This window comes from Capronia coronata (assembly GCF_000585585.1).
Source record: "Capronia coronata CBS 617.96 chromosome Unknown acBCG-supercont1.2, whole genome shotgun sequence".
NCBI lineage: Eukaryota > Fungi > Ascomycota > Eurotiomycetes > Chaetothyriales > Herpotrichiellaceae > Capronia > Capronia coronata.
In genome coordinates, this window is record NW_006912894.1 from 1,565,935 (window position 1) to 1,586,014 (window position 20,080).

At 52.8% G+C, this 20,080-nt stretch overlaps 7 protein-coding genes across 7 annotated transcripts; 4 read left to right on the forward strand and 3 right to left on the reverse strand.

Annotated features, from left to right (window-relative positions):
- Window positions 1–370: 370 nt before the first annotated feature.
- Window positions 371–2,875, reverse strand: A1O1_02236 (uncharacterized protein; the record flags this gene model as incomplete). The annotated part of the gene is made up of 2 exons (XM_007723147.1): window positions 371–435; window positions 493–2,875. The coding sequence occupies 2 exons, from the start codon at window positions 2,873–2,875 to the stop codon at window positions 371–373; spliced, it is 2,448 nt and encodes an 815-aa protein (XP_007721337.1).
- Window positions 2,876–3,585: 710 nt separating this feature from the next.
- Window positions 3,586–4,965, forward strand: A1O1_02237 (acetate kinase; the record flags this gene model as incomplete). The annotated part of the gene is made up of 3 exons (XM_007723148.1): window positions 3,586–3,977; window positions 4,030–4,846; window positions 4,903–4,965. The coding sequence occupies 3 exons, from the start codon at window positions 3,586–3,588 to the stop codon at window positions 4,963–4,965; spliced, it is 1,272 nt and encodes a 423-aa protein (XP_007721338.1).
- A 916-nt stretch (window positions 4,966–5,881) lies between these two features.
- On the forward strand, window positions 5,882–7,045 carry A1O1_02238 (uncharacterized protein; the record flags this gene model as incomplete). The annotated part of the gene is made up of 1 exon (XM_007723149.1): window positions 5,882–7,045. One exon carries the CDS (start codon window positions 5,882–5,884, stop codon window positions 7,043–7,045), a length of 1,164 nt encoding a protein of 387 aa, XP_007721339.1.
- Window positions 7,046–8,344: 1,299 nt separating this feature from the next.
- A1O1_02239 (uncharacterized protein) lies at window positions 8,345–9,127 on the reverse strand (the record flags this gene model as incomplete). Its single annotated transcript, XM_007723150.1, has 2 exons — window positions 8,345–8,943; window positions 9,049–9,127. The coding sequence occupies 2 exons, from the start codon at window positions 9,125–9,127 to the stop codon at window positions 8,345–8,347; spliced, it is 678 nt and encodes a 225-aa protein (XP_007721340.1).
- A 2,504-nt stretch (window positions 9,128–11,631) lies between these two features.
- On the reverse strand, window positions 11,632–13,819 carry A1O1_02240 (uncharacterized protein; the record flags this gene model as incomplete). The annotated part of the gene is made up of 3 exons (XM_007723151.1): window positions 11,632–11,781; window positions 11,903–13,203; window positions 13,261–13,819. The coding sequence occupies 3 exons, from the start codon at window positions 13,817–13,819 to the stop codon at window positions 11,632–11,634; spliced, it is 2,010 nt and encodes a 669-aa protein (XP_007721341.1).
- Window positions 13,820–16,311: 2,492 nt separating this feature from the next.
- Window positions 16,312–17,265, forward strand: A1O1_02241 (uncharacterized protein; the record flags this gene model as incomplete). The annotated part of the gene is made up of 2 exons (XM_007723152.1): window positions 16,312–16,479; window positions 16,549–17,265. 2 exons carry the CDS (start codon window positions 16,312–16,314, stop codon window positions 17,263–17,265), a joined length of 885 nt encoding a protein of 294 aa, XP_007721342.1.
- A 763-nt stretch (window positions 17,266–18,028) lies between these two features.
- On the forward strand, window positions 18,029–19,933 carry A1O1_02242 (uncharacterized protein; the record flags this gene model as incomplete). The annotated part of the gene is made up of 1 exon (XM_007723153.1): window positions 18,029–19,933. One exon carries the CDS (start codon window positions 18,029–18,031, stop codon window positions 19,931–19,933), a length of 1,905 nt encoding a protein of 634 aa, XP_007721343.1.
- Between the last annotated feature and the right edge of the window lie 147 nt (window positions 19,934–20,080).

Sequence of the window (20,080 nt, forward strand, 5' to 3'; positions counted from 1 at the left end):
ATATTTCTGCCAATCAGATCGATTTGATATTTCATCCTGCGCATCTGCATCCAACATCAACGCATGCAGTGGCTGTCTATCCCGATCTTCCTACGTGCCGAGATACCAAGGTAATCTCGTTGCTCGCAAAGTACAGTACTGGAGAATTGAAACTCCATACACAGTCTGCAATCCTATTGACCATTGCTGAGCTGAATCTAGATGTAATTGTTCGTCTGCATGAAAAACCACCTTAGCAGCCTCTTCTCCATTGAGTATCTGCTATTTGTGTATTAGCTATTACGACGGTATGATGCTTTTGATGCCTTGGGATCTAGCCCTTGCTTCATGACTCCATCCAGTCTAGCCTAGCTCGCCTCGCTGAAACCCATCAACCCTCACTCAGCGTGCTGTTGTCAATCTTGAAGTTTTCGATGTTGTCAAGATACTCGGGGTCTGCGACATACTTGGTTAGTACGATCCCTCTCCAGCGGTACAGGACAGGAGTCTTACCATTCTTGTTCTCCAGGATGTACTTCTGGACCTTTGTAATCATCCCGTTGAACTCGCTCGTCAGCTCATGCATGTACAATCCGACCCTCTCATTGCGCTTCGCCGCTCCCTTGACCGCCTGGATGGCCACATGATAGCGACTTGTCTCATTGAGAAGCATCATATTGAAGGGGGTAGTCGTCGAGCCTTCCTCCTTGTAGCTGGCAATGGTCACTCTAGCCATGTTTGGTCGTCCAAACAATAATCCCTTGAGCTCGTTCGCATACCCATGATAGTTGAAGTGGATCGGCGCATCTGCGGTAAACAGAGCGTCGAAGGCATCGTCAGTCAATGAGTGCGGGTGACTTCTAGTCGTTCCCAGGATCATCAGATCGGTAACGTTGACAACTCGGACGCGAAGGCTCGGCACCTTTGTTCGCAACAGGTCTGCGGCGGCGATCACCTCAAATGTCAATTCGGCGCCGATGCCAACGAGCACGACATCTGGATTAAGGCCCTCATCGGTCGAGGCGAACTTCCATACCGACGCCCCGGCACGACAGTGGTTCTCCGCTTCATCCGGCGACAAGAAAACGGCAGACGGCTGCTTCGACCCGACCATCAGATTGACATAGTTCTTGGAATGAAGGCAGTGCTCCATAGTGGACAGAAAGGTATTCGCGTCGGGTGGCAAGTACACTCGGGCCGCATCAGGCTTGAGGTTCAACACCGCCCCGATGAAGCTCGGGTTCTGGTGCGAGAAGCCGTTGTGTTCTTGTCTCGTCCAGGTGGAGGTTTCGAGATAGTTGATACTCGCAATGTCCTTGCGCCAGGTTAGCCCTCGCGCCATCTTACCGAATTTTGCGTATTGCACCATCATGGTGTGGATGATTCCTAGGAATGCTTCGTAACTCGGGAACAAAGCCACCCGACCAGTCAAAGTGTAGCCCTGCATCCAGCCTTGACATTGGTGCTCAGAGAGGGTTTCAATGAGACGGCCACCACGGGCGTTTGAATACTGATCGGCTTGGAAGTTCCGGTTGGTGGAATTCAGGACTGCATCGAGCTTGTTGGATTCAAACTCGTCAGGGGAGAAAATGCGAAACGTCTTGGGATTGTCTTTGATAACCTGCTCCAGCAATTTTCCCACAATCTTCATGCAGCTTTCCGAAGAGCCCTTCTTGACGGCGAATTTGCGCCAGTCGATGGGCCTCAGGCCACGGTAGGCATCGTACGATTCTTTCTTCTGACCGAGGCGTCGTTCAGGCTTTTCGGGAAACACAGCCTTGATTTCGTCGATGACATCGCCATCCTCCTTGAACAGCTCCTTGGGCTTATAAGACGCCAACCAGTCCTGAAGCTGTTTGAGTTCTTCAGGATCGCTCTTCGCAGCAGCTAATGGAACTTGGTGAGCCTTGTAGGAGCCCTCGACGAACTGGCCGTGAACCTTCTTTGGTCCTGACCATCCTTTCGGGGTCCGCAGTATCAGGACAGGCCATCGAGGCTTCATGATGGGCTTGCCACTCCTGGCGGCTTTCTGTATTCGTTTGATTTCTGAGATTGCCCATTCCATTGAAGTAGAGAGGTCTCCATCGATGTCTTCCAAGTCATCCACCACTCTTGGTTGATATCCATAGCCTGTGAAGAGCGCTGCCATTTCCTTGTCGTCCATGCAGCCATAGATGGTTCTCTCGCTGATCTTGAAACCGTTTACATGCACGATAGGTAAGACTGCCCCCGACTCTGCAGGATCAATGTACTTGTGACCATGCCACGCCGTAGCAGTAGGACCAGTTTCAGCCTCACCGTCTCCAACAACGCAAGCCACGATCAGATCGGGATTGTCCATGACAGCGCCGAAGGATACTGCAAGGGCGTATCCAAGCTCTCCTCCTTCATGGATGGCGCCAGGAGTTTCAGCGTTGATGTGACTTGGGAAACCCCCGGTTGTACTGAACCCGCTGATCAGATTATGCAGTCCCTTCGCATCCTGTGAATACTGCGGATAGAACCTGGCCAACGAACCCTCCAGCCATAGATTTGCCAGGAGAGACGGCGCACCATGACCAGGTCCTACGACGTAAAGCATGTCCGAATCATGGTTCTTGATCATAAGGTTGAGATGGGAGTACACTAGAGTGAGCCCAGGACATGTGCCCCAGTGGCCCAGTAACCTAGGCTTGATGTCCTCGAATGTGAGGTCTCGTTCGAGATAGACGTTGTCTTGCAGAAAGATCATAGCTGCAGCAATGTAGTTGGCGGCGCGCCGATATTTGACCATAACCTCATTGGTCTCTTCTGCCAATGTTGACCTATCCAGCTTGACCAGCAGATCGGAGACATAGTCGGGGACATTGGATGGTGGCGGCGGAGGGTTAGGACGATCGATCACTTCACCTGGCATTTTGGGAGAGGGAGAGGGTTGAGGTTATGTAGGAGTATCTCGCTCGTATCTTGAAACAGTGCTTTGAACGACCAAGAAGGATGTAACAGCTCGCTCTAGCTTCAGTGATTGAGGATATCTGCACAGTCAGTCAGACGTAGAAGGAAGAGTAGCAGAGGGAAACAGCGAGAGGCAGACTACGGAAGGCCAAACCACGGGAGAGATCTTGTCATTAGGCATTCATCATCACCTTAGTGAAAGCCGCGGGAACTTGTGGGAAGTACCACAGTAGGTGACATTATGATGTCGAGCACAGAATGCAGTCACAGCAAGTGTTTGCACGACTGTGATGCAATGTTGCTGGAGACCGATGTTGTCACTCGTCCAATGAGTCTTGGATACAAGGAACTGCGGCTGTTCCCTCTTCCCACCAGCAACCTGGCACGGAGAATCGACTACGGCCTGTTTGTTCTATTCCCAGTGAGCTACTGCGAGTAGTGACTTGTCTCGTCGGCGGTCTTATGTTGGATGCAAGCAACCCTGTGTGGGTGGTGAGTAACTTGAGGTTGATTCCTCTATATGCAGCAGTGGTCTGATACATACTTACGAACAGACTACAGAGTATAAGATAAGACAGACTCCCTCGCACTCCCAAGCAACAACTGGCATCTGCATAGAAGAGACGGACGAGACATAGACAGACATCCATAACCGTTCCTTTTCTTTACACAATGACCGTCATCATCATCTCCATCAACGCCGGCAGTTCGTCGCTCAAGACCACCCTGTTTATCGAGGAAGATGACGCCGCAGGCAATAAGAACCTCCGACGATTGGGCAGCGCCGAGATATCCGCCATCAATCAGCCTCCAGCCAAGTTGAAATACAAGCGAGGCTCTTACAAAGACACTGCCGAGCTCGGCCAGATCCACGACCATACTGGTGCCTTTGAGCATGCGCTCAATGCCTTCGTCACAGACTCCGAAATCCCTGAGGTCTCCAAGAAGGAGGACATCCAGTATGCATGCCACAGAGTGGTGCAGGGAGGGCGCTTTCGTGAGGATCAGCTCCTCACCAAGGAGACCTTTGATATAATCAACAAGTTGTCGGATCTGGCACCATTGTAAGGGCCTCATCGATCCAAAGCGTGTCCTCTTCAACTGACTTGTGTGCAGACACAATGCCGCTGCGGTCTCCCTCATGCTTGCCTGCCACCGACACCTTCCCAAAGTCATCAATGTCGCATGTTTCGACTCTGGTTTCCATCAGACAATGCCCGACTATGTCAAGAGTTATGCGATAGATCAGAAGATTGCCGAGCAGAAAGGACTGCGTAAATATGGCTTCCATGGACTCAGTTACAAATACATGACAAGGCGGATAGCTCGACACCTGGGAAAGCCAGAGTCCGAGTTGAACATGATAGCCTTACATCTGGGAAGTGGTGCTTCGGCCTGTGCCATCAAGAATGGAGAGTCCATAGACACCACGATGGGCCTGACGCCGGTCTCAGGCTTGCCAGGTGGCACCAGGACCGGAGACATTGATCCCAGCTTGGTCTTCCACTACACTTCCGACGCGAGTGCGCTCAGCCCGAATAGCACCAAAGACCTTCACATCTCGACCGCCGAAGAAATCCTGAACAAGCAGTCGGGCTGGAAAGCTTTGACTGGGACCACCGATTTCTCGAAAATCGCCGACCCGAATGCGCCGGACACCCACAAACTGGCTTTCAACATCTTCGTCGACCGGGTTGTCGGCTACATCGGCAACTACTATGTGAAGTTGGGGGGCAATGTTGATGCTCTGGTCTTTGCCGGTGGGATCGGCGAGAAGAGTGTGTATCTGCGCGAGGTCGTGACCCAGAAAGTGTCCTGCCTGGGCTTCACGCTCGACCATGAAAAAAACCAGAACGCCGCCGAAGGGGGCGATGTAGTCGATATTGGATCGAGCGACAAGCAGCGAACACTGGTGTGTGAGACGGACGAAGACGTGAGTTGTCCACATCCCTCGGGTCGATCATGGCCAACTGACAGCATTCATTGCAGTACGAGATGGCGTGGAACACTGCCATGCATCCCCAGCGAGCGACAAGCTCGACCCTGTGGTAGCGGCATCTATGGAGTTCCGACTGTCGCTGGATTACTAGAGCAGCATAGACGATCCAGCATACTAGACACGACATCCTCGGGCCAGCTGAGACATAATTCATCTGCAATGGTTCGCCTGTTCACTTACTGCGCCCGCATCTTTCGTTCCGAACCGCTTCTGCATGGATATAGCCCTGAGATGGGAAACCCCTGGTCAGATTCCGAAATCCCAGCTGTCGACGCAACAAGCCACTCACCACCACATGCGGACGATTTGTCATTCGGCCTAGCCAGCCTTGTAAGCGGACAGAACGCTGGGACTGGCCGATACTGGTCCTTGCTACCCTTGCTAGCGAGTGACTAATCAAGACTTTCCCCATTCGATGACTTCAGCTATTCACACGTCGAGGGCAGCTTTCACGGTGGCTGTTTGACGACCGGAAAGAAGGGCAAATTCACCGTCATCACAGCAACTCGTCGACGTATGAGAGGCAGCTTGGTGACGAGCTTTCATCGACTGGCTGCACGCCATTCCAAATATGCACCAAGGGTCTTCTGCTTCTGCTATCCCCAGCGTAACTACCAGGTCAAGTGTAATCAGCTCTTCTAATCCTTAGCTTACTTTCAACAGACGACAAAAGGTGTTGTTGCTTCATTCAAACGTTGGCCGTACCAGACGCCGAGCTATTAACCTTCGATATTGCGAAAACTCACGCGGTTCGACCCGTTGAATGAAAAAGCCAGAGGACCTATTTACCTACCTACCTGAAGGTGAAAAAAGTATTTAAGAAACAGACTGAGTGACAAACTGATGAGCTTTTCATTTCAAACTTGAACCGTCGCTGTCCGCCACGCCCTTTATATCGTGCCCTTTTCCACCCTCACCATCGTTGTTGCCTTCCTTCGCCCCCGCCCGAACCTCAACGAGCTTCGAGTCATGTTCTTCTTCGCCCTCTTCATCGCTGCCTTGCTGCTCGTGGGTGCAGAGGCCACCGCGGTAGCCAAAAATGCGTACAATTGCACGAGCTTTGTGGTTCGTGTCCCGGTGGACAATGTGACGCTTGTTGTGCCACCGTTCCCAGCTTTCGCCGACCAGTATGCCGCGACGGCCTTTTCCAACGAAGTCAGCAAGCAGATCACCTTCCCCGGTCCTGCGGCTCCCGTCAACCTGACAACCTTGACCACCACTTTCGACATCAGCGCCGAGTATTGTACACCGGTCGCGCCCGGCCCCAAGTCCACGACCCTGCAGATTCTCACGCACGGCATCGGCTTCAACAGGTCATACTGGGATTTCTATCTGCCTGCTACTCCCGATGATGCACAGTACTCGTACATCAACCGGGCGGCGGGTGCTGGATACAGCACGCTGTCCTGGAACCGTCTCGGCATCGAGCCCTCCACCATCCCAGACCCATACAGGGAACTCCAGAGCCTGGTTGAGCTGGCGGTCCTCACCGGCCTCACCGCTCTGGTACGAGCAGGAAACATCACCGAAGTGCCCCGGCCACACAAGGTGATCCACGTCGGTCACAGCTGGGGAAGTATCCTAAGCAATGCTCTCGCGGCGGTCGCCCCCAGTCTCAGCGACGGGCTGGTGTTGACGGCGTACTCCCGGCTCGTGACCTACCAGAACCTGTTCATCGCCGACACGTCCTTCCACCTGGCATCGCTGAACCAACCCGATCGCTTCCCCAACAAGACCTATTCGACAGGGTTCTTGACGTGGCCCGACAAATACGCAAACCAGTTCTCGTTCTTCCTGTATCCCTACTTCGACCCTGCCGTTCTGACTCGTGCCGAGGCGACGAAATACCCTTTCACCGCCGGCGAATTTCTCACGGCAGGCGCACTCCCGTCAGCTGCTCCCGGGTTCCAAGGCCCTGTGTTGTACCTGGCAGCCGAGGCGGACTTGATCTTCTGCGGTTCAAACTGTACGGGTCTGTTTGGCCCAGACAGTGCTGCCGTCCAAGCCTTTAACGGCAGTAAGAGTGTCGAGACGTACATACAACCAAACGTGGGCCATGGAATCAACTTGCATAAAAACGCCACGGGCGCTTACGACGTCGTTCTTAACTGGACGTCCCGGCATGGCTTCTGATACGGAGGATACGGGAGAAAGACCTCGGTTCTGGACAGAGGTCGCTTGGAGTCGAAGGACACCGTAGCCGGGGGATGGGCGATGTCTTGGGGCGGTTACCCCCGTCAACGTGCATGTACACGGTGAGATTGGCGTGCCTTATATATAGGGCGCCGTTAAAATCCAGCAGATACAAGGATCTCTATATCATATCTAGCTAGGTAACTCTCCGTTTACATCGTGTTTAGTTATGCCATATCACGTGGGGAGCGTACCGAATTCAGGATATTGAATCCTAATTTCTCTTCGCCCTTCTCTGCAACTCAACCTTTCAATAGTGTGTGGTCGATCTCTCGCATCAAGCGATCTATCGACTATCGATCAACATGTGTACCAGTGTTTGACGAACTCTCTTCCCGCGAATTTAATGGCACGTTTGATTGGGCGGATCGTGGATGTCCAAATGCACTGCCCCTTGAGTGGTGAGTCCCGAAACAAGCGAACTGATATTAAGCGCCCGATTTCTTTTTTTTTTCTTCTTCGCTGAACCCCCTCTCCTGCCAAAGTCCAGCACTGAGCGCTTACATGCTGCTGGCCGGCGGCTGGACAGTGGACAGTGGACTACCTCGAGTTGAAAGCATGGAATGAAAATGAAATGCTACGCTGTGCCAGTGGTGAGCATATCATCCGGGAACGAAGACGACGGAAGAGTTATGTGATTCAAAGTATGCAGTTCCTCCATGTCTGTCTGATTCTTCCCAAGCCTTTCGCATTGTCTACTATCCTAAAGCGTCTTGGTTGTTATATCAAAAGCAACCTCTGTACTCCCTATGAGACGTATGATCGTGCTGTGCTGGACACACCTGACGCTGTGCTCTCGAGCTACTTACTACTAGCATCTGCATATACAAAAGAGATCAGGCTGTATCGAAGGAATTTCCATGTCGCTGACAGGACACTTCGAGCACTGGCATTGAGGAATCGAGGATGGGCGGGCTTTTCTGTCTATCGAACAATGGATTGGCTCATGCTTTCGACTGGCATGGGCCGGCAGTTATGTGTGTCTGCTTCATCAGCGCCATCGTTTTCGCTGCCGATCATCATGTTCTCAATTTCCTTGCCTCCAAGTATCACCGACTAACCCTCCTCTCACATTGTCCAGATAACCTTAATATATGACAGTACATGAATTTTTACATACAGTTGTGGGTGACAAGCACATTGATCGATCACTGGCCGGGCATAGCATAGCGTGCGTGGTATAGAGACTAGAATCTGGATTTCCGTTCAAGTCTGCAATGCGACTAAGCCTCTCAGCGGTCAAGTAAGACCCAGAGCAGGGAGAGCGTCCGGTTGTGGCTCAGGCTCGGCTTCGCGCTTCGACGAGCCTCCATCGTTCACACCTTTCCAGTATGATAAGCCACGCTTGCTGGATCCGCCGTCGTTGACTCCTTTCCAGTAAGACAGGCCGGGCTCGGGCTCGGGTTCGGGTTCAGGAGCAGCTTCGCGTTTCGACGATCCCCCATCGTTGACTCCTTTCCAGTAAGACAAGCCTGGGTCTGGCTCAGGGGCAGCTTCACGCTTGGAGGAGCCCCCGTCGTTAACTCCTTTCCAGTAAGGTAATCTGGGTTCGGGTTCGGGTTCAGGCTCGGCTTCTCGCTTCGAAAAGCCTCCGTCGTTGACACCCTTCCAGTAAGACAAGCCTGGGTCTGGCTCAGGAGCAGCTTCACGTTTGGAAGAGCCTCCATCATTGACACCCTTCCAGTAGGAAAGACCAGGCTCGCGCTTATCCAGCATTTCGATGATCGGACTCAGCCAGCGACGCGACTTGATCTTGCTGCTTCCCCCATCGTTGACCCCTTTCCAGTAAGAGAGGCGCGGATCAGGACTTGCGTCGCGCCTGAGAACATCCAGAAATGCTAGATGAGTGGGTAAATTGATGGTCAGCTTGGTTGAACTTGGGATGCCGCTATGCTAATGAACGCAAAGAAGTCCAATCAGAGGTCAGCCGAGTCTTTGCTTACCAGGAACGGGGAAGGCCAACGCGCTTTGAATGAAGGATGCCGTGAGCACCAATGTGACGGTGGTGGAGCTGATATGCATTTTGTCGATTTTGGTCCGAATGAAGATTGGTACTCGAGCAATGAAAGTGCCTGAGGGGAGAAGTTGATGCGAATATTGCCGAAGGAGAGTGAATGTAACAGCAGTCTTGTCCAGCAAGCCTGAGATGAAGAAATGCAAGGAGGAATGTTTGAATTGGAGAAGTGATGGTCTGCTGATGGTGGTGGATGGGTGGATAGACCTTTGCTCTTATAGCTTTGTTGTCCCCTGCCTCTGTCTTCTGCTTGATGTCCACGTCCGGCTTACAGCCCCTTCTGTCGAGAGGGGAAATGTGATGTTCTTTTTGGAATATGTTGTGATATCTTCCGGCAATGAGCCGATGAAGGGTATAGACGCCGTCTTCTCCTCGATCCGGTCACCGCACGTCGGTGGCCGCTGTGACTTGCTTGTGATTCCGAGAATAGCCGTCGTCACAATTCAACACGATGGTAATCAACAAAATACAATCACAACAGACTAGCCGTCCAGCATGTTGGTGTGAAAGACGACTCGGGACAGAGGAAAGGCAAGAGGGCACACCTTCTCCTTCGCCTGGTCGTGCTTTCGTCTGAGGCCTCGATGGTCGATAATGCTAGTCCTACTACTAGCAAAATCATGGCCGGCCTTCCCAGTGGTATCCCGTCCCGATGGTACCGAGGTGAGCGCGGCTATTCGCCTTCTCTTGCAGGCTATGCGAATCTGCCAGCGCCAAAGACGAGAAAAGGGGGAAGTTCGCATCAGCTCATACCCACAAGGCGCCGTCTGGGGGCTCGAGAGAACCCCTTTGTCCAGCATGATTGGGCCGCTCAACATGCTTTATTGAGGTCGCGTTAACGGCCGCGCGGGGTGCAGTGTGGTGCAATATAGGCAGGACCCCAGCAGAGTTCGCAACCAGGTTGATTGATTGATTGATTGATTCCTAGACCTTTTCGGTGCCCGTGAAGGGACCACGTAGGCGGTTACTCTTAGCGTGCGTTCGCAACCAGGTGGATGAAGGAAGAAGTTGGGCGCTTAGATCTTTGACCTGGCCGGCCCCCAACGGTCGTCAAGGCCGAAGGCTACAACCATTCTCAACAGACCAATCAGATCGCATGTCGGCTGGATCACGAAGCGGGATTTGAAACAGTACCTGTTTGAAGCCTGCTGTAGACCAGCTGGTCATGTGTAGATAGTGTGCACGTTGCTCCCTCACCTGGATGGCTCGCAGATGCATGTCGTGATAGACCCTTTCCTTCGTGCGTTCAGGCGATCTCCTGTCTCTCGTTTGACCTGGATCAGGTTGTCTTCGCTCAGCCCCAGATCGTGTGAGGAGGATATTGGCTGCGAAGGTCACAAATAGACTGGTCTCAGGGTGCAATGTCACAGTCAAGGGCCCATAGTACCGTAGCAAGTCAGGGGTGTATCTCCGGTTTCATGAGGCGCTGACCTTCAGTTGACCTTTGTATAATGGCTCTTTCAAAGTATTGATGCCCGAGGGGCGAGGGCTTTTGTCATCGGTGATGCGCGTCTCGATCCCCAAAGCACTGCTTCCGGCCTCTGTCGAGTTCCAATATTGCACATCACTTGCCGACGAAGGAAGCTTCCCGTTCCCTTCTTCCTTGTTGTCTTCTCCCTGCAGTCCTGTCTGCTGTACCCTGCCTCTCGTACCTAGACCTGCATTCGAGGAAACACTCAGTGAGTTCAGCATGCGCTTGTATGCTCTCCCTCCTAGACCCCCGCCCCAGCTGAGACGGGGTACGCTTGTGTCTGTGGCTCTTGATGCAGATTTTGTAAGGAGGCCCTTGCCAGCTTCAGGCAGCATCTGGATCTGACTGATCACAAGACCGAGGTTAGCGCCTTCGCCGTCACACATTCGGAACAGCTGTTATGCGAAGAGCCAGCCTTGCCAACGCCGGATACCCCTGAACGTCTGACCCAGCGACTTCGACGTCTCTGGAGAGTCTAAGAGACCAGCTAAAGAGAGTCACTACATATCAGCAGTAGGCAAGCAATGCCGTGACTTCTGACAGGCTCTTGCAGTCTATGAGCATGTCGACATCAATACACCGTTCTTCTAGGATAGCTATGGCGGCCTCCAGGCCTCCACCATGGATCCCAGTCTTGTGAGTAACGAGTTGCCAATAAGAAAACAGGATTTCGTGCATTTCTCTGCAATTCTGGAGGATGATGAAAGGAAAGTTCAGTCGACGTTGCACGACTTAGAAGAATGACTAAATGACGTTCTGGTCGCGAATCGACAGACACAATGAACAGTGGCAGATTTCCCTGACACAGGCTGATGGGACACCGGATACTCTAGTATTATGTCTTTCAATGCATCATGAGCCCATGCTCGAGCTGGCAAAAGATGTGCGCATACGTGGTGTATCGGTGTGGAGTTTGTTCAGATTATATACTTCGAAAGGAAAGTTTTCGTCTTTTTCATTGCCGGTGTTGAGATGGCAACAATCTCTGCAACGAATGATTCTCCTTACATCTGTTACCCATTCCATGAATGTACGTACATCTCAAGATGGCGGACAGGTACGACTCAGACCAAGACATGCAGCCATGCCGAAGAAGATGTCGACGTTTCCAAAAACCCCTCCGAAGTTCTCCTGGCATGGACCTTGGCTGAAGACAGGCACATCGGTGAGAGAGTGCACGCCTTGATCGGCCTAGAGCGGAAGCAGAAGCAGAAGTTGTCAGCACTTGAATCACCATCAACAAGGAAGGAATAGCTGTTTTGCGGTTCTGATCGGACCAACCCAAACCACGAGCAAGAAGAAGCAAACTCACAGAGACAGGCAGTGTTCCATTGATGACGAATCCAGTAACGGCATCGACATAGTTGACATAGTAGTCAGTGCTCGAGAAGCCGGTGATGTTCAGCGCCGGCAGACGTGGGCCATCCTTGTGAACTTGGTAGTTCTCTCGGCGGTCCGGGTTGGCCGTGGCGCCTTGGAACAAAGTATAACGTGGATCCCAGTTTGTCGGAAAGTTGACACCCTCGCTGTAGACGAGGTTTTGATCACTGCCGATAGGGGCGGAGCTGTTAGCAACCAAGTACTGGGACAGACCAGACTGTTGGTATGTGCCGACAGCGCCACGCTTCTCGCGCGCTGTGTCCTGGGCATTGAGATAGCGCGTGTCGACGCTGCCCATGACATCGAAGCCGTGGCCGTGGTCAGCGGTGACGAGGACAAGCGTGTCGTTCAACTCGCCGATCGACTCGAGGTAGTGGAGCGTAGCTTTAATGGTGTCGTCCAACTCAAGCAGCTCACCCAGTGACCGGTCGTAGTCCAGAGTGTGCATCTGCTTATCGATGCTCGCGGCCTCCGACATTAGAAAGAATCCGTCCTGCTGGTGGCGGGTGTGCAGGATCTCAAGAGCCTTGAGCGTCATATCCTTGAGGCCCGGCTGATCTGTCGCGCTAGAGTTTGAGCCGTCGGGGGCAGTTTTGGGCTTCTGCAGGTTGTTCGTGTACACGTTGCGGTCCAGCCATGTTGCCATATTGCTCACAGAGAAGATACCTAGGGTCTTGGATGAGTTGGATGTTGCCTGGAGAGCGGTGTTATTCAGAACCACCGTATAGTCCTTCCTGGAAAACTCCGCATAGTAGTCTTTACCCTGGAAGGAGCCCTTGCCAGGATAGAACTGTTCGGCGCCACCGCCGAAGAGGACGTCCGGCCCAGTCCAGTTGGTCCAGGTATAATTGGTGATGCCATTGAGAAAGGAATCGACCACCGCGCCGTATTGGCCTCTATCACGTGTATGTGCAGTCAAGGCGGCAGGAGTAGCGTCGGCGATGAAGGCGGTAGAGACAATGCCGACGCCACCGCCATGGATGCGATGGAAGATTTCGGCGATGGTTTCCACCTTGGGGTCATCAAACGGGGTCTTGGAGCTGTCGGCATAGACGCCCAAGGCATTGACGCTAGACTTGTGGCCGCTGTAGAGGGCCGAAGCAGAGTTGGCACTGTCGGTGATGAATGAATCCAGCGAATGCGTCATCTGATGCCCCAGCACTGGGAATGAGTCCATCGCCAGCTTGCTTTGATACTTGCCGTTAATGGACTGGTGAGCGATGAGGCGGCCAGCTTTGGTGGGTGTTAGCACGATTGCCTAAAGATCCAGCCAAGGTGGTTTTCCCTTACCAGTGATCATGTTGGTCGTCATACCGTCTCCGATGAACATGACAACATTCTTGGCCCTTCGGGAGGGCGCGATATCTCGGACTGTCCAATTGGCATAGGTGGTCGAGCCATTCTGATATTCTAACATGGCGACGTACTGACCGGGCTCATAGAGTGCAACCCGCCGGTAAGCCTTTGCAGCGACCTTGACTTGAGAAGGGGTATTCGCTGCCTTGGCGAACAAGTCTTCGTACCAGGTGAAGTTCCATGTTTCCAGCTGGGGCTCGGGGATGTTGAAGAAGGCTGCAGCTGGCTTAGCAGCCTCTCCTTCCTTCTCAATGGTCAGGGTGAAGTTCGTATCCGGTTTGTTGTAACCCGGAACTACTTCGCTTCCATTCAGTGGCGCGTGCACTTCAACACGGATGTCAAAATACTGGCCCGGAAGGAAGTCGACCTGATCAGGCGGCAGAATACAACCCAAGGTTGGGCAACCTCCCAAGCGTCGGTATGTCTGAGCAGCACATTGAGCACAGAAGGCGCCAATGGCTAGGGCAGCCTTCAGGCTAAGTTGGGTCCTCATACTGGCTTTTGGCTCTGTTGAATGTATTCAGAACAGATCTGGTTCCGTGCGCAAACCAACAGGGCAAGGCCCTGGGTTTTGTAGCTTGTGCAAGGATCCGCCGAGCTTGCCACAGGTTGGGTCAGATACCCAGTGATGAACAGGCGAAGATGCATCTCGAACGGAACTGGCCAATCGTGTCTTATTCAGGCTCTCGCAAGGATCCCTCGTGGCCTACAGAACACCAGTCACTCGTAGCTTCTGTTAGGTGCCTCTTCCACCTCCCGCAAGAGCATCAGCGGAAAGATGCCAAGAGACCGGGAAACAGGATGCCAAGTCCGAGGGGACGGACAAGAAACATGCCTGTCCAATGGAGCGGCCACGTTCCTGCAGGAGGAGCGGCGTGGCTCGATGTCTTGGAGGCTTCTCTGCGCCATCGGCACGCATGGCATGTCATGGTTGCAAGCCAGGAAACAGCACAACAGCACATTCTGCAGTCTTTGCGTGCCATCACAGCTCGTGTCCATTGGCCGTCCAGAATGGTCAAGAGTAACGTGGCAGCGATATCGCTCTGTCCGCGAAGAACGGCCGAAGAAGCTATTGAGTCCTGGAGTATGAGATTGAGTTGCAGAGTAGTCACGTTCGAGCATGGTTGGCGTCGAATGGCACGTCTTGTTGCACAGCGAGGCCGATACAGCAAATCCACCAATGCCAACGTTCTGCAAGATAATCGGCCAAAGCCTTTCTTCTCTTTTGCTTAGTTATCATCGAGGGCATAGACATCCTCCAGTGTATGGCCTGATGATCAGTATGTCTGCTTTTCCAGCGTTGAGGATGTTGGTACAATGAGGAAGTCTGCCAGATAGTCACCGGTGCTTGAAGGGACGACCATGTTGTCACCATTTCTCCCTCATTCTTGGTTCCTGCATGGACAGGACGGGACGGGCAGAGCAGACATTGTCCGCGGAGAGGTCAATTGGCAGTCTTCATTCATTGCTTGAGCAAGCACGGTCAGACGGAAGACCAAAGATCGCAACATCGAGAAAGCCTGCCAAACAATACCTGGAGCCTTCCAGAGTAGACTAAATGCTCACCTTTTATCAGAATTTGGACATTGGCAATATGCTACTTGTGCTCTAACAGGAGAGCCTCGTTCAGCGGATGATGGAAGAACAGGGTTGGCACGATAAACCACATCCCTCAAGCACGTCGTTGATGTCGTGAGCAAAGTCTGGCAATTGCACGCTTCGGGCACATCAAATGAGATGCCGCAGAAAGAGTTTCTGTGCTACGAGGCTGCAGAACCCTCGCATGATGCCTGCCTAGGCTGGCGTAGAGAGCTTGTGTCATTGTCGGCGAATATGGCGTGCCAGTGTGCCTAAACAACACTGCTCTTGTTCGAGTGTCACAACCATCAAACCCATGCATCCACAGTGTCAAGTGGTCCTGTGTCCTGCTCTTAGAAATCGTCTGCTGCATCTATTTATTCCAGGACGGGAGGGTTGGAGGACTGCTGTACATGCTTAGCGAGGATTCGCGATATCGGCGCCGACGTCGACGCCAAGGGTGGTCATGTTAAAGGAGCGGACGCCTGCCTGATAAATCAGAAACGGGTAGATTATCACGATCAATATTTTGTCAAGTAGAGCGTGGCATGGTAGGTTACAATAGTTGGTCGCAGAGAAGCTTGCGTTTGATCGACTTTGATGGCGGGGGACGCAGTTGGTAAGGCTGGAGGTCAGGTTGAGAGAGAGAGAGACGCCAGATGTCCTGCCTGGGCTGGGGGTGCAAGGACTTCAGGAGGGCTCCTAGGCTCCTTAGGCGCCCCTACCAAGATCTGGCGATGCTACTCAGCTCATTCTACTATCTTATCTGTACTTTCGTATCGCATCCGTCCACCCCGCGCCTAATGCAATGTCTGTTGTCTCATCCATCTCATCCATCTCTCAAGGCCAGATCGTCAACCCTTATGTGCCGTTTACCATTCCCATTCCATCCTGACATGTATCATTCATGCTATTCTATTCGAGGCTCCTCTCGGATCTGCAAGAAGTGGGCTTCAATCCCTCTTGTCCGGTTGGCGCCTCAGGCGACTATTAGCGATCATTCATATCCAATCCCCGCGTTGTTATATGACATGCTCTCCGCATTGTATGGCGTGAGTTGGCTGAGCTGAGTCCATTTTTTATATCAAAAAGCGGCTGCAAGCAGCGACCTTGGAGTCGTCGGGCATGATCCACTGATCGAAGAAAATGGCACATACAGCTTCGGAAAAAGCCTCTCTGTTGGCTGATCATGAAGGTATCAAATGGGTTGAGCAACCCGTGCCCCCTTCCCACAATGTCTCTCGACGTCGTTGGCTTCGTTTCATGACGCTTGTTATATCTTTTGTGCTGTTTGCTGGGTTGGCCATCTCTCTCGTTGTTCCACAACACACACAACAGGTCAATGGTCCAGTTATTCCATCCAATTTTCAGGATCCGTCTGTAATTCAACTGGATGGAGGCACTTGGATGGCTTATGCCGGGGTCAATGGGAATCCGGCTGGAGCAAATATCCTGATTGCGACTTCGACAGACTTCTCAACCTGGACTGTCCGTGATGGCTACGATGCTTTGCCCGTCCTACCGTCCTGGGCGGCCTCGCCTCCTCATGTTTGGGCTCCGGATGTGACACAGTTGGTATGTGAGGTTTGCTGACGATAGACGTTGACGACAACCCAAGTTCTCTCACTGACAAAGCGGCGTTAGGACAACGGCGCGTTCGTGCTTTACTATTCTGTGTCAATGGCAGAAAGCCCTGCCAAACACTGTGTTGCTGCTGCGACTGCACCGAATCCAGAGGGACCGTTCACCCCAGTCCAGACGCCCCTTTTCTGTGACTTGGACGCCGGAGGAGCGATCGATGCGGATGGCTTCAACGACCCAGCCACGCACAGGCAGTATGTCATCTATAAAGTGGACGGCAATTCTGTGGGACATGGCGGCGAATGCTCCAACACTGTGGATCCCATCGCTCCGACGCCGCTCGTGCTGCAGGAGGTGAACGCTGACGATGGATACACTCTCATCGGTTCACCGACCACGGTCTTGGTCAATGACCCAGAGGATGGCCCCAACATTGAAGCCCCTGCGTTGGCCTATGATGGATCTTTGGGGACATACATTATCTTTTACAGCTCGAGATGTTTTACAATGACCCCGTACAACATCCGCTATGCTACTAGCACGAGCATATACGGACCCTATACCAAGCAAGCCACGTCATTCTTGAAGACAGGAAGCACGCCTGCCAACTTATACATCCCAGGAGGAATTGATGTTACCAAGGACGGCCGGCGTGCAGTATTTCATGGCGATACGAACATGGGGTGGTTTGAGAATGATGGCAGCAAGCGGGTGCGAGCCATGTATGCGATGGATCTTTCTTTGGGGAATGGTGTAGTTCAGCCAGGTCGGTTGTACTGAGCTGTGTGTCGAAGAACAGGACTGAATTGATGGGATGACAGTTAGGAGAGCATAGCCATATATTGAGCATCCATACTCCCATGTCTGGCATACCTACCTAGTGTTGATAGATAATGTAGGCACATGAAGGTGAGCAAGGTATCCAGGTAGGGTTAGGGTTATCCATAACCCTAAGGCACCTTATATACCTCGGTAGTAAACTCCAGGGACCATCACGTGTTCCCCATCACGTGGCAAATCTGCGTGTCGTGTTGCACAATTCTCCACTCGCTAGTGACGCAGCCTTCGGCAATCTCAGGTTCCGGAGGTGATGATTGGACGGCTGTGCATCCCCGATCGGCGACTACCGCATGTTTAATTCCCCCTGCGGCAAATGACGTCGATTCCCCCCAAAGTCCGTCATATCTGTCTGTGGCTTGGCGAGTTCAAATAAATTGATTTCTGGATCTCAAATCCGGATTGTTTTGTGCTTTCGTCGAGGCATATATTCTCTTCTTTGTCATTCGTCGGGTTATTCCTGATTGGACCGGTCAAAAATGCTGGGATCATGGTTGAACTCGATCGCGGTTACACGCCCACACATATACAGTAGTAACTGATACATGTTGGGCTCCTGGCGAGAAAACTCATTGATTCGATTCATGGTGTGAGTTTGAGTTTCAGTACAATCTTTCCTACTTGTTCCTGCATCTGTCCGAAACGGAAGCCAAATTTCATATCCATTTCATTTTCATTGCTCGACCGGCTACAGAGATTGCCAGTCATGTCACAAGATGGTTCTCTTCGCCCATCCCACGTGGGATCACACCCTCACCAGCTTGAAACGCGAAACTCCATCGCTTCGCCCCGAGAAGTGCCGTATTCTCTAGCAGGGCCAAGGACGATGATGCTGGAATTGCCCCATACGCATATCGGCACCCGAGACACCAGCGGACCACCGGTAGAAGCATCGCAGACGCGAAGCCGAGATCAGGGCACTTTTGTGAGCCAAGAGTATCAAAGATACAATCCAATTCACGGCGAGCCTGCCAACAGGCCAATATGGGGACTGGCGGCTCCTCTGCCAAGGATCAGACGCCCTGGCATGCACCATCGCCGTTCATCCCGCCAAAGCAAAGACGCCCTTGGACGACCGGATCCAACCGACCAGCAGGTGCAGCCTCCTGCACCCGAGGGCACAGAAGCCGTCCCACAAATCGAGGTCACCCCTTCGAGGAACGAGGTGCAACATCAGGATCTGCAACAACGGCCGAGCAGGCAGTCTCAGCAACCTCCTCGGGCTCACGACCTTCTTAGGAGGGCCACGACTGCTCATGTGTCCACATATCAACCCGAAATCGTGGAAGAGCCCGGACAAACGCGGGGCGAAGATGATGCCGCTTCCAACCATTCCCAACTCGAGCGAAAGCTGCAAGCCGAGCATATCAGCGCTCGTGATCAGAACGCGGCAAAAAAGGCCATGACGGAGGATCGAACGAGTGTTGACCGCGAGAGCGCCGATGTCGGGCTGCAGAGGCACACCTCAGGGTCGACAGTGCAGGATTTTGCGCAAGATCACAGGGCGATAGGCACCGGTCGAGAATTTGGTCGTGTTGGGAGCGAGACCGAGGTCGAGATGGCGCGGAGGCGGCTGCAAGGCTTCGCAGACACGACCGATACCATGAGTGATGTGCAGCACCACCCTCCGAACATCGACTGGGAGGAGTATCAGAAACAACATCTGCCAAGTCAAGCCTCCCAGACCGAAGAGCCCTTTCACCCGGATTACTTCAATTGGTGGGGTCCAGTGCGGCACTCATTGCGGCAGCCACTGGCCGAGTATTTGGGCACAACTGTTTTCATGACGATCGGCCTTTGCGGGAGTGTAGTGCATATGACCTCACAAGACAACTATGGAAGCCTTCTCAGCGCCTATCTTTCATGGGGACTAGGTGTCATGATCGGAATCTATTTCGCGGGTGGAATCTCCGGTGGACATCTCAATCCCACGTTGTCCGTCCTGCTCTCCATATTCCGTGGCTTTCCGTGGTCGCTCTGCTGGCAGTATGTCATCGCTCAAATGCTCGGCGCAATCTCCGCCTCGGGCATCGTGTACGGACTATACAGAGATGCCATCGAGCAATATTCGGCCGCGGACAAAGGTCGTGCCGGACCGGCCTTCTGGACATCACCGCGCGACGGGTTGAGTCCTGTAGCAGCTTTCTTCACCGAATTTGTGGCCACTGCTATTCTGTCAGGCTCTGTCTTGGCCTTGGGAGACGACAGCAATGCTCCACCGGGGGCTGGAATGCACGCCTTCATCATTGGTCTCCTCATCACGGCGCTGTGCATAGCCTTCTCGTACAATACCGGCACCTGTCTGAACCCGGCTCGAGACTTCGGTCCCCGGCTCATCACTTGGGCGGCAGGCTTTGGCACCGAAGTCTTTACCTTGCACTCCTGGTGGTGGATCTGGGGCCCGTGGGTTGGCACCCTGACTGGAGGGATCATGGGTGCCACTCTCTACGACGCCTTCATCTTCAGCGGCGGCGAGTCTCCGGTCAACTATCCGTCGGGCGAACTGAGAGGGCGCATACATACCTGGAGAGAGGCGAGAATGAAGTCAAAGACTGGAAGGGGTAAAGAAAGGAAAAAGGATATCGACAAGGACCTCGATATGATTGTTTGATAGGTATGATTGTGCATTTTTGGCCATATACTAGGATGTACAAAAGTGTCAGAAACCCGTGCCCCTTTTTCTTTAGCCTACTGTAAGAAACCACAGCCTAGAAGGAGCATTGTGCATGAGAAATCCTTCGTACTGTTGTGCCGTTCG